Below are 13,051 nucleotides of genomic sequence, written 5' to 3' on the forward strand. Positions count from 1 at the left end.
TATACCAAATCAATTTATTAACCCACTCATCAGGAATACAAACTAACCAAACAGAGTTGTCGACCGATTTTCGTTTAAAAAGAATATCATTGCGAATTAAATAATACTGTCTAATCGCTACGCTTTCCTTTCTCCTCCACTTCTCCTTAATGTCCTTCTAGATTGGATCCTTATTTTGCTCCTTAGCGATGTCCTGGAGCGAAGACGAAATAAAATTTTTAAACGCAATACCTTGAACATACATCAAAACCCATAGGTGCACGTGATAAAGCATCAGCAATAATATTTGAAGAACCCTGTATGTAAACAATACTAAAGTCAAATTCCTGTAGATACAGCACCCATCGTGGCAATCTTCCATGTGTTAATTTTGTTGACATAAGAAATTCCAGAGCTCGATGATCGGTGTAAACCTTAGTATGTCTCCCATAAAAAAATATGCGAAATTTTGTGAAAGCCCAAACAACAGCCAAGGCTTCAAGTTCCGTAATCGAATAATTCTTTTCTGATTTAGAGAGAACACGACTTCCAAATGCAATAGTTTTCTGTACTACAACGGCGTTTTCTTCTATCTCTTGAAATAAGTGTGCACCTAGGCCTTTCTATGATGAGTCCGTCGCCAAACAAAAATCTTTAGATAAATCCGGATGTGAAAGAAGTGGAGCAGCAACTAAAGCATCACGAAGTTGTTCAAATTCTGATTGAGCTTCCTCATCCCAACACCAATTAGAATTTTTTCCAGATAGTTCACATAAACGAGGTGTGGCCAAATCGTCCAATCTAACAAAGCGTCTAAGAAAATTACGGACACCAAGGAAACTACGAACATCACGTTTTGTAGTAGGAACAGCATAATTATGAATAGCATCTAGTTTCTCTGGATCAGGAAGAATACCTTCTGTAGAAATAATATGACCAAGAAATTTCACCTGAGAACGACCAAATTCAGATTTTTCCAAGTTCACTGTAATGCCAACTCTGGCAAAAATACGTAGTAATGAATCCAAAATTTTGTTATGCTCACTCCAAGAACGTTTAGCAATAAGAATATCGTCAACATATGAAGTAATATTGTCACGAAGATAAACAGGTAAAATTTCGTTTAAACTACGAATGAATGCTGCTGAAGATACAGTAAGTCCAAACGGTAATTTCCGAAATTGGTTAAGAGTTACCAAAGGCGAAAAAGGCAGTGTATTTTCTACAATCAGGGTGGAGTTCTATTTGCCAAAAACTTGCGCGCATATCAATCGTGGATAAAACTTTAATTCCACGGAAATGTTGAAGAAGTTCATCTAAATTTTGTGGACGGTCAGTTTCAGGAATGATGATATTATTTATCTGTATGGAATCCAGAACCAAACGAATTGACCCATCCTTTTTAAGAACGACGTGTAATGGGCTGGTATAAGGACTGACTGCTGGCTCAATAATGCCTTGATCTAACATGTATTGAAGTTCACTCTTAACCTTGTCTCTGTAAGCCAAAGGAATAGCGCACGTTTTTCCTCGAAATGGTGTGTGTTCTTTTACTTTAAATAAATATTGTAAGCCTTGTATAGTTCCTGTGTGATGACCAAATACTGTAGCATGTGAAGTCAAAATTTGGTGCAATTCTTCTCTTGCAACACCATCTGGCACTTCAGCTTTGTTAACCTTTTCATTAACTAATTCTTCACTATTAATTATATCATCCATCGCGTCTCTGTATCTATTATCGTTGTCATGAATGAACACATTGTCGTCATAATGCTCAGCGAAAACATCAGAAGTAAGAAACCTTTAACATTTTGTGTCTGATTCAAATTTCGTTAAACACTCGAAAAATTTCGAACGTCTCGGCATTCCGGCAACAGTCAAGTTCACACACTCCCTTCCTTAAAGTTTAAAATTGCCTTATGTGTGTTAAGAAACTCCATACCTAACATAATTTGTATACTGAGTATATAATAAAATTTGCAGAAAATTCATATCCTTGACAAATGAAATTTAAGTTGGTCTGTTGTTTGACTTCCACACTTTTTCCAGAAATAGCTCCTCGAATTGTAGTTTTAGGAACAGGTAACACAGGACAAGCAATAGTTCGTACACATATACGAAAAACTGATTCACTAATAACATTCAATGGGCTCCCTGAATCTAAAACCGCAGTGAACTTATTCTTACTAACACATACTTCAATAACTGGATGTAAAAATGCGTCTACATTATTTTCCTTTTCGTCTAGCAAAGTGTCTCTCATGTCTTCCAGGCGTACGTAGTGTAAAGTCGTAGTGTCATTACTTTCTGAACCGTCTATATTGCTGCCAGAAGCCGAAGCTACAAGTCATTGTCGATTGTTTGCGTCACGTCTTTGATTATTCGCGTCATTTCGCGGATCAATTTCTACGATTTGCACTTGTCTCTCTGAATTTCTGTCACGCGGAGGATGCCAATTAGGTCCCTCCTGTCTGTTACAAGCAAATTCTTGGTTGTGTCTGTTATAAAAATTTCTGTTTTCCTGTCTATCTGCATGACTACTTCTTGTGTAATTTCGACTGTCACTTCTGAAATTATTTTTATATCTACTACCATGGTTATTTCTGTAGTAAGAATTTCTATTATTGTATGAATAATTTCTGTCTTGATGATACCGATTACTGTTTCCGTATGATTGATCATTCCGGTAGGAATTTCCGTTATTGTAATTGTCTGTGTAATTTCTGTTAGAACGTCTGTTATTGTCATAAGGCTGGTATCTATTGTCCTGTCTGTTCCGTCTGTCATCCTCAAAATTACCCATATAACGTCCGTTCGCATCATTATCCCTTCTCTCTAAAAATCTATTGTGATTACCGTTACTGAAAAAATTACAAGAAGTCCCGTCGTCGTTGTCATACTCAAGTTCTTGTAGCAAAGTCTTAGAAGTCTCAATGTCGTCTTTACATCTTCCGGCTAAAGCAATTTCTCTTATGGATTGTGGCAGCTTAGTTAAACAAATGCGAATTAATTCAGTCGGGCTATAAGGGCTGGAAAGGAACTGATTCTTTCGAATCATGTCTTCAAAGTATTCTGCTGGCGTGCGGAACTCAGACTGTTTAAAATTACGCTGCATAATAAGACTGTGTTTGACTCTGTCTTCCGTGTTTTCGGACCAATATGCCGATAGAAATGCATGATAAAAATCATTTAAATTATTACAATCTCTAACCGCGTCGCCGGTTAGTTTTCTAAATATCCACACATAAATTCCAGTTTGTGACTTAGTGGCCAATTTGGTGGAAGTGCGTACATAAATTGATATAACCATGAACATGGATGTATGTCATTCTTAGAATTGCGAAAGATCTTAAATTTCCGAACAGTTAAAAAGTGTTTATAGTCAAAGTTTTCGCCTCGTGGCGACAAAGACCTACCGCGTCTGTCCCAGTCCCAATGTGATTATTGTCAAGTTCGCGCGCCTGGCGCTCTCTTGTTGCATCTCGTAAATGAAATAAATTATTTTCTTCAAAACCTGCTGCTATCTGTGATTCTAAATTTCTTCTGTCCTTTCCTACGATTTCGCTTTCAATTTGTTTGACTTGCTTTCGTAACGCCTCAAATTCCCTTTTAAAGCGTTCATTAAATTTTCCCTGATTTTCAACATGTTTATTTATGTTCTGGTACTCTTCGGTTTCTGCAAATAGCAATGGAGCTGTATCATCTGAATCTCTGTCCCCATTTAAACTAAGACTTGTCAATTTATTTGAAATCTCCTCAACTCTTTCCGATAAGTCACCTATTTGTTCTTTCTGTTTATTTACGTCTTCCGTAAGTGTCGCGACTCTGGTTTCAGTATTGACACATTTAGTAGTTAACTGTTCATACTGTTGAGTTAGGTTATTTATTCTGTCATTTGGTACGGATTCCTCGATTCTCTCTAATATTTCTTCCTTATCGTGTGCACGTTGTAAATTTAACTCTGAAAATTTTTGTACTAGCACGCGATCTCTTTCTTCCTGTTCTCTATCATGTTCCTTTTGTCTAATTTCTATTGAAATTAATCTATTATTGTGAGCATTCAAAATCGGTTGTACTTCTTCTCTAACTTCTTTCTTTAATTCATCTTTCACATTTTTGAAACATGTCCCTATTCGTGAGTCTAACCGTGTTTCCATTGTTTCCATCTCTGTTTTAATTGTTCCTATTTGTGAGTCTAACCGTGTTGCCACTGTTTTTAATTCAGATCCCAAATTTAATGTTGCACTCATCAACTGCTCCATATTAACTGGTTCGAAATTCTTTTCGCCCCTAACATTTCCCGCAAAACCAGCTTCCTTCGTCATAGCTGTAAAGCTATCTGTGTTCGATATTATTCCAGAATCGTCTGTCGTTAATCTCGTATTCTGAAAATTTTTTGATTGTGAAAAGTTTTGAACTGGTTCCGGACTATTTTCCCTGCTTATTAAATTATTTTCTACTTCATTATTCGTCATACTGATCTCCTGTGTTGGTGAGTTCGCCATGTTAACAATTTCGTCATTCTCACTATCCATCATTTTTGCCTTTTTCATCGATCGCGTAATCATTTACAAAACATACAAAACTCGTCACTATACGAAAATTACACAATATGACACTTTATCACCAACAATATTATTCACACGAAATGCTTCCCGACAAACACGCCTAACGAACAATTAAAACCTTCACAATTGCACAAAATCGTCAAACCCGTATACAAGACATCAAAAATTAAATTCTGCAAAAATACCATTAGAAGAAAGACAAGACAACTACAAATGTTCAATTACCAAATCTACACATGCAATATAGACTACAATTACTAAACTACAAATTACTACAACAATACTACTGTCTGCTATTTTTACTATTAAAAGAATTCCAAGGGACGATCCTGTCAGGGTCGCCACGTGCATGGGAGCTTAATTATGAAATGAAAATAATTCTAATTTTAGTAGCTGACTGTCCGGTTATGCAGTCTCGTAACTGGTTGGCCCTGACTAGTATTACTCCGCAATCTGACTGCATAGAATAACAACAAAGAATGAAACAAAATTTCCGTTAACACAATTAATTAAGTCCCCAGCAACTATAGAAGCTACGAAACAACAAAGCACAAGTGTAACTGTTCTGTGTGTGGAAGTGTGATTCAACGTACACATCTGGCACGGTTCTTCCTCAATACGACAAGATGCTTTAAACGCCATTTACAATGAAGTAATTAAAAAAAACAGAAATACTATGATTGCACATAGAAACCAGAATTACACTCTAATACATGAACACAAGCCAGGTGCTTTGTTGACTGAACCTGTGACCAAGAGGTATTGTTAGTTAGGAAACTTGAAATAAAAAAAATTTTTTTTACTTTCATATATATTGACGAAAAATACACTCTGATCATTACAACATCCCCAATCGAACAGCATCGGCTGTCTAGCCCATCAGAAAAACTGCACACGACATGCTCACAACTAGTACTGCTATCGACATCCTCTCAACAAGCACTGACCACGGCAACCTCAGAACTACAACTTCCCACAGCAACTTCTGAACAAGCACTGCCAGTGGAGGCGGCGGAATAAAACTCTTTGGCGCAATCTCTGGCGCTGCGACTCAGTGTAGCCACCTTTCAAAGTGATTGCACAATTTACTGTAGTGTCTTAGAATCTACAGTTCCGTCGTCACTTGCATCAACGCAATGTAAATTCTTGCAAAAACATTTCGTTCAGCGATCGCAGATCACAGCTGCCTTCACTACATTTGTATACACTGAGGTGACAAACACGTGGGACAGCGACATCACACATATAGATGGTGGTAGTATCACGTACATAAGGTATAAAAGAGCAGTACTTAGCGGAGCTGTTACTTGCACTAAGGTGATTCACGTGCAAAGGTTATTATGGCCACACGAGGTAAATTAACAGACTTTGAACGCCGAATGGTAGTTGGAGCTAGACGAATGGGACATTCCATTACGGAAATCTTAGGGAATTCAATATTCTAAATCAGAGTGGGGACTATGTACAGAAGGTGTATCTAAATGTAGTAAATAAAGCATTTTTGATTTTCGCCGTATTTCCATTTAGCGAACGATTGGAGGTTGAAAACGAAAATAGCCCTGGTAAATTACACTTTTATTTAAATAGCAGAATATATGTACGTTTTACATCTACATCTACATGGATACTCCGCAAATCACATTCAAGTGCCTGGCAGAGGGTTCATCGAACCACCTTCACAATTCTCTATCATTCCATTCCCGTATAGCACGCGGAAAGAATGAACACCTATATCTTTTTGTACGAGCTCTGATTTTCCTTATTTTATTGTGGTGATCGTTCCTTCCTATATAGGTCGGTGTCAACAAAACATTTTCGCATTCGGAGAAAGTTGGTGATTGGAATTTCGTGAGAAGATTCCGTCGCAACGAAAAACGCCTTCCTTTTAATGATTTCCAGCCCAAATCCTGTATCATTTCTGTGACACTCTCCCCCTTATTTCACGATAATGGAAATCGTGCTGCCCTTCTTTGAACGTTTTCGATGTACTCCTTCAGTCCTATCTGGTAAGAATCCCACACTGCGCAGCAGTATTCTAAAAGAGGACGGACAAGCGTAGTGTAGGCAATCTCCTTAGTAGGTCTGTTACATTTTTTAAGTGTCCTGCCAATGAAACACAGTCTTTGGTTAGCCTTCCCCACAGCATTTGCTATGTATTCCTTCCAACTTAAGTTGTTCGTAATTGTAATACCTAGGTATTTAGTTGAATTTACAGCTTTTAGATTAGACAGACTTATCGTGTAACCAAAGTTTAACGAGTTCCTTTTAGCATTCATGTGGATGACCTCACACTTATCGTTATTTAGGGTCAACTGCCACTTCTCGCACCATTCAGATATTTCTTCTAAATCGTTTTGCAGTTTGTTTTGATCTTCTGATGACTTTATTAGTTGATAAACGATAGCGTCATCTGCAAACAACCGAAGACGGCTGGTCAGATTGTCTCCAAAATCGTTTATATAGATAAGGAACAGCAAAGGGCCTATAAGTTTATTCCGTTTAGAAAAATTATCTGCATTCTGACATACGTTCTGGAAGTACCTGTTCCAGAAATTCCGTGCACCAAATGCGATGTTATTTAAGCCCGATTGACGCGCTATCTGTTCACTTCAGTTCGCCATCAGCAGTTGATTTGTTTAGCAAATGTCAGACGCACAAGATAAGTCTGTTGGTTCTTGGCAGCTTGATATTGGTATTACAAATGTTTCTTACATTGTGACTTCTTTTACCAAGTGCATTGTATACAGTGTTTTGGTTAACCAAAATATTTGTAAAGAGTTATGCTAAATGAAATTGTTATGAAAGTTGAAAAAGGAGAAGCATTTGATTACCCAATCTGTCTATAAAAAGTATCTTGCTTTTCCATGTTATTAATCTATTTGCTGAATCAAATAATCCGGTGCGTACTGAAGGAAGGCGTGCATTAGAGATGGAACACAAGCTTAGATGGTTTCAAGAATGGGGAAGGAAAACGGCCTTCCCCTTTCAAAGGAACTATCTCGGAATTTGCCTGGAGCGATTTACGGAAATCACGGGAAACCTATATCTGGATGGCCGGATATGAGTTTGAATCGTCGTCCTCCCGAATGCGAGTCCAGTGTGCTAACCACTGCGCCACCTCATCTGGTGTGGTCACTGAAGCCTTAGCATAAGATGCGTATTCTTTCCATTATACGTAAAACCACACCTTTCGAGAAAAGCTTATTTAACATGCATTAAAAGTGCATGCAGATGATATATACAGGGTGTACATAAAGTCCGGGAACACTTTCAATTATTTATTGCACAAGAACTAAACAACGTACAGATGCCATACACATTGCATTTTGAAGAGAAACTCTGCAAGTTTTTTTTAAAAAACATTCGATATGCGAACCATGAATGACCCGGCAGAAGTCAACACGGTAATCGAATTCTTGTCACACTCATCCCAGCATGGCATTGTCGACTGTAGCAGTCGCTTCCCGTATTCTCTCCCGGAGCTCTGCCACATCACGTGGTAGAGGCGGTACATACACCTGATCTTCAATGTGTCCCCACAGAAAAAAGTCACACAGAGTGAGATCTGGTGATCGGGAAGACCATTTCATGAAACAGCTGTCCACTTCTGTAGCACGGCCGATCCATCGATGCGGCAGCTCCGTGTTCAGGTAACCACGAACTTCACGATGAAAATGGAGTGGAGCCCCATCCTGCTGATAGATGGAGAAACTGATTGCATTTGAGGCATCAGCCATTGTTGCAACAAGTCGAAGTAGGAATATCCAGTGACGTGCTCTCGGCTTCACTCACACTGCGACATCCGCTTCTCTTTGCGGGGCACAAGCAACCTGTAGTAACGAATTTGTTGTGCCGGTGATAAACGGCCTCCTTGTTGGTGGCTTCTAACCGTTCTTGGTTCAAAACATCGGTTGAACTGCTGTAGCACACTTGTTTTTGTCGAACGCCAACACACAGAAAGCTCGCTCCGCACCTGGAGTCGCCATATTTGCGACTAGCGCTGACTATCGGCAAATTACCAAACTACGCTGTGGCGGTATATATGAAAACAAAATCTTTCAGGGTTTCTCTTCAAAATGACATATGTATGATGTCTGTACAATGTTTGGTTCTTTTGCGATAAATAGTTGAGAGTGTTCCCGTACTTTATGTACACCCAAATCTGTTAAGGGGGGACGTACACGAAACTGCAGTAATTTTAAAAGTATTTTATAAAACTCTAATTTTTTAAGATAATCAATCCAAATTTGGTACAGTTATTAAGAAATGTTATGCGCATATGAACCTAAATTTTCATTTTTATTGACCTTTTACATCTTTAATTATTAACAATTAATTTTTTTTCAACAATGTAATTACAAATGTTCCTTTTTTGAGAAAACTGTGAGAGCAATGTTAATGAATTTTTGTACACACTTTCATACCAAATAATTACAAAACTCTGTGGAGCAGAATTTTTATATCTTCTTTTGTTCAGTTTTTACGGGTCTCCCAATTTCCCTGAAAAATAATATATCAAATTTAAGGAATATTTTCTACCATAAATACCTTACTATTTTATTAAATGAAAATTCCTTCCACAGAATTTTTCACTATAGTACTGACTAGTCATATACCAAATTTCACTTCTCTACCTTTTGTGGTTTTTGAGAAAAAGGTACATAAAGTTATAAAAATGTAAGTTACGGGAAAACTGAATCAATGATTTGATAGTGTTTGTATTAGGTCTTACCGTCTCTGTGTGAACTAGTGCAAGCCATATGCATACTCCTCTTCATCTGCAAGCAGTCTCTTCTTTGCTTGTCTTCTTTGGTTAACCTGCTGTTCAATTTTATTGGCTGTAATATCAGCCGCAGCAACTCTTTTGTCATCGATGTCCTTCAATATTGAATAGGTGAAAGCTCCTGGATGAAATCCTAGCCTCTGTAGAGTTTTTATTCTTCCAAGATTACCATTGTTAAAAACTAAACAAGCATCATATGCAGCAATTTCAACAATAATTGTTGAAACAAATGTTGTTTTTGGGCAACGTTTCCAAATCAGTGAGTTGTAACTTTCATTAGGGTTTTGTGTCTTTCCATGCACACACTTTCGTAGGAGGTCTGGCTCTGCTAAACACCTAAATGTTGGTTTTATAGCACTTAAAACAGCCACAGGTAAACTGTGCTTGTGTGAATAGTTCATGCCATCACGCTCAGCCTGCTTGAATTTGCACCACGATATGTCACACAAATTATGTACAGGTTTGTCATCTGTGGATAGTTTATGAAAATAAATAGACCACACAGCCTTCTGCATGTTATTCAAATTTCCACTGTTGTCCCTTATTGCCTTGCCATAGTACACTTGTAAAGAATGAATTTCTTTGTCTGTGAGTCTGTTGGGACCACCTAAAAGTTTTCCATCCTCAAGTTTCCTGCCCTTCAATTCACGTTTCAATTTTAAAAGTCTGCCTCCCATTCGTTTTTGCACATGTCCAACACATTCCAACTTTTCTATAGCACAATGGGGACCATAAGGTTCACTTTCCAAAACAGTTTTGAAGGAGCTGGAGTCACCATCACCAAGGTATTTTGTGTATCTAACACCGTACTTTTCCACACTTCGATGGAACATAAGTTTCATAGCTGCAGGTTCCATTCCACCACTAGAACCAGAATAATTTCTACAGCACACTTTCTTGTGTTCAACCTGCCACTTATTTTCTTCCACTTCACCAGCTCTCTTTCCGAGTACACAGCTATAGCAATATTTGCTCATTACCTGAACGTCAAGAATTTTTCCAGTATCAACACTAATGACAGATGATACTCCATACAGTGATGTATGTCCACGCTTCATCCACGTTCCATCACATGACACACACAAATCGGTGTCTGGCGTGTTATCTGCTTCTGTCTTTAGTTCACTATTCATCTTCACAGCTTCCTTTGCAGAGGACTTCAAGTTTTCTTCCACTTCCTCTTGAAGAGCACTTAGCAGTGTTTTATTTCCAGTGGTGTACCTAGCACTTGGTTGTGGCATGTTCATGATCCCACAAAACAGTCTGGTACCTTCCCTGCCTATGCCCAAACATCTCATGCCATATATTAAACGCATATTTGCTTCATATATCCGGTTACTTGATGCCGAAGTTCTAAAAGCAGTGTCTGAATGACAGCTTTCACAAGTAAGATGCAACATACACACTATTCCAATTCTGTTTTCTTCGTCATATAATCTCAAACTTTTTGCACCACAGTCAGCACATACACAAGCAGATGATATAATATCAGATAGTATTTTCAAATCAATAAGCCTAAAACCACTAGTAGCTTGAGTGTCTGAGCCACAATCATCAAGTGATTGACAGCTGTCAATTTTCCTTCTCGAAGCACTCGCTTTCTTGGTTGAAGTATCGTTTCCATTTGTTATTATGGGGCTGGTTTTCAAGTTGTCTTTACTACATCGAGAAGCTTGACACTTTCTAACCTTTTTAAACACCTTACTAGAACGCGGCATGCTGCAAAATATAATAACAAGTCTACTTACAACTTTCGTAAAAATGTATTCCAAACAAACACTCGTAAACAAACGCTATAAATCAAAGAATATAAAACCAGCGGCAGAGATATTATTCCACAGCCTTCTTGATGTAGTACACAAACGTTCCCTGCATTGTGACTGCACAAAACTGGAAAAAAACGCAGTATAAATAGATATACGAGAGGATGAAGACCAAGATGGGGGGGCGTCGCCCTGTGCAAGCTATTACAAATTATTATTTTTTTCCCCCTTAGAAGCGGAATTGGAACGTAATATTTGGTAATTGAAATTTCAATACCATGTAGTAAATGAAGAGCCAATAAAATTTTTTTCACAAATTTGGTCATTTTCATGTACGTCCCCCCTAAGGGTGTTATACAACTTCTGCAATGCTTAGCAGTCACTGTAAGTCAGTACATGAGATCTGCCTGATCTTGATTTAACTGTGGTTATTCCTTCGCATTTCCATTTCACAATCACATCACCAGCTTTCGATGGTTGAAGTGTCCCTGACGTATTTGTTAGTCCGGTGAAATCCAATGACCAGTCCACGCTCGAAGTCACTGACCTCTCGTAACCGACCCATTTTGATGTTACTGATTCTCTACTGACAACACAGTACTCCTCCCCACCTCCACTTATACTAGCAAGTCCGCCTCTCACGAGATCTAGTGTCCAATTGCACATTATATAGGGATGTGTCCAGATACTTGTAATCAGATAGTATACATATTATTCTACTGTCAGGCGCCGGCCGAAGTGGCCGTGCGGTTAAAGGCGCTGCAGTCTGGAACCGCAAGACCGCTACGGTCGCAGGTTCGAATCCTGCCTCGGGCATGGATGTTTGTGATGTCCGTAGGTTAGTTAGGTTTAACTAGTTCTACGTTCTAGGGGACTAGTGACCACAGAAGTTGAGTCCCATAGTGCTCAGAGCCATTTGAACCATTCTACTGTCAGGCAGGTAAAGGTCGGATATATGCGACTGTTAATTATGTTAACGTTTTTTTGGCAGTGGTAGATAACGTGTGTAAAACGCCACAGGTTACAGGTACAAGGCTATTGGTGGCTCTTCGAACCCAGACCTATCTGGTATTTTCGGTCGCAAGAAGGATAAAGGCGAAAGTCGAACCAGTTTTGAGATAATACATCAAATGGATTTTGGTACCGTTGCTACTAGTCTAAATCCATCACACGTTTCTTCCAACTAACGCTTAGTTAATACGTCTGGCTGTGTGGTTGGGCAGGATGCCAGATCATTTTGTGTAGGTATTTTTTCTTCAAGGGAAAGGGGTGGACGGTATTATTTCCATTAGCCTTTGTGCGGGCATTAAGCGTCCTAATGCATTTTACCCGTTAGCGTTTCTCTGTGTGATGAATTGGCTATGCACAGTTGACAGCAAATTTCGTCCACACCCCCTGTCACCCTACTCATCCCTTTCCAACCGCTATCTCCCTTCCGATTCCCTCCTCTATCCATCTCAACATTCTCTCAGCCAAGCCAATCCATACTTGTAGCCCCTGCAAAAGAGGTCGATAAAGCAGGACGATACTACTCCTACATAACGTGCCTGCCTTGTCAGCAGATCGAACGTAGACGGCGGGTTATGCAATAACTGTGAGCAGTCGGATGGTTTGTGCTTTCCTTGTATTCTTTCGTATTTGATAATTTCATAGCCTTGTCAGCAGATCGAACGTAGACGGCGGGTTATGCAATAACTGTGAGCAGTCGGATGGTTTGTGCTTTCCTTGTATTCTTTCGTATTTGATAATTTCATAGCAAACGGGGAAATATATTTCATGCAAGTTTCGTTAGTTTACTTTTATAAAACACCAGCCCTTTCCTTGCGGCTTCTCCCACGGAAGTGTATGTCACATACAGTGCATTCATCTCTTCCTGCCCCCTCTCTTGGTCCATCTGCTCCGCCCTCGCGTCTCTGCCTATTACATCCTGGCCACGTCCCCTCTGCCCACCCCCACTA

The 13,051-nt window shown here is 39.0% G+C and overlaps 1 protein-coding gene across 1 annotated transcript; it reads right to left on the reverse strand.

Moving 5' to 3' along the window:
* Positions 1-8,827: 8,827 nt before the first annotated feature.
* Positions 8,828-11,298, reverse strand: LOC126194931 (uncharacterized). The gene is made up of 2 exons (XM_049933313.1): positions 9,280-11,298; positions 8,828-9,047 (listed from the first exon to the last, which is right to left on the reverse strand). Exon 1 carries the CDS (start codon positions 11,046-11,048, stop codon positions 9,294-9,296), a length of 1,755 nt encoding a protein of 584 aa, XP_049789270.1. The 5' UTR covers positions 11,049-11,298; the 3' UTR covers positions 8,828-9,047; positions 9,280-9,293.
* Positions 11,299-13,051: the final 1,753 nt, after the last annotated feature.

Source organism: Schistocerca nitens, chromosome 7 (assembly GCF_023898315.1).
Source record: "Schistocerca nitens isolate TAMUIC-IGC-003100 chromosome 7, iqSchNite1.1, whole genome shotgun sequence".
Taxonomy (NCBI): Eukaryota; Metazoa; Arthropoda; class Insecta; order Orthoptera; family Acrididae; genus Schistocerca; species Schistocerca nitens.

Bases quoted from the DNA above. Each gene is read 5' to 3' on its own strand.
- LOC126194931 (XM_049933313.1), bottom strand. From the start codon at position 11,048: ATGCCGCGTTCTAGTAAGGTGTTTAAAAAGGTTAGAAAGTGTCAAGCT.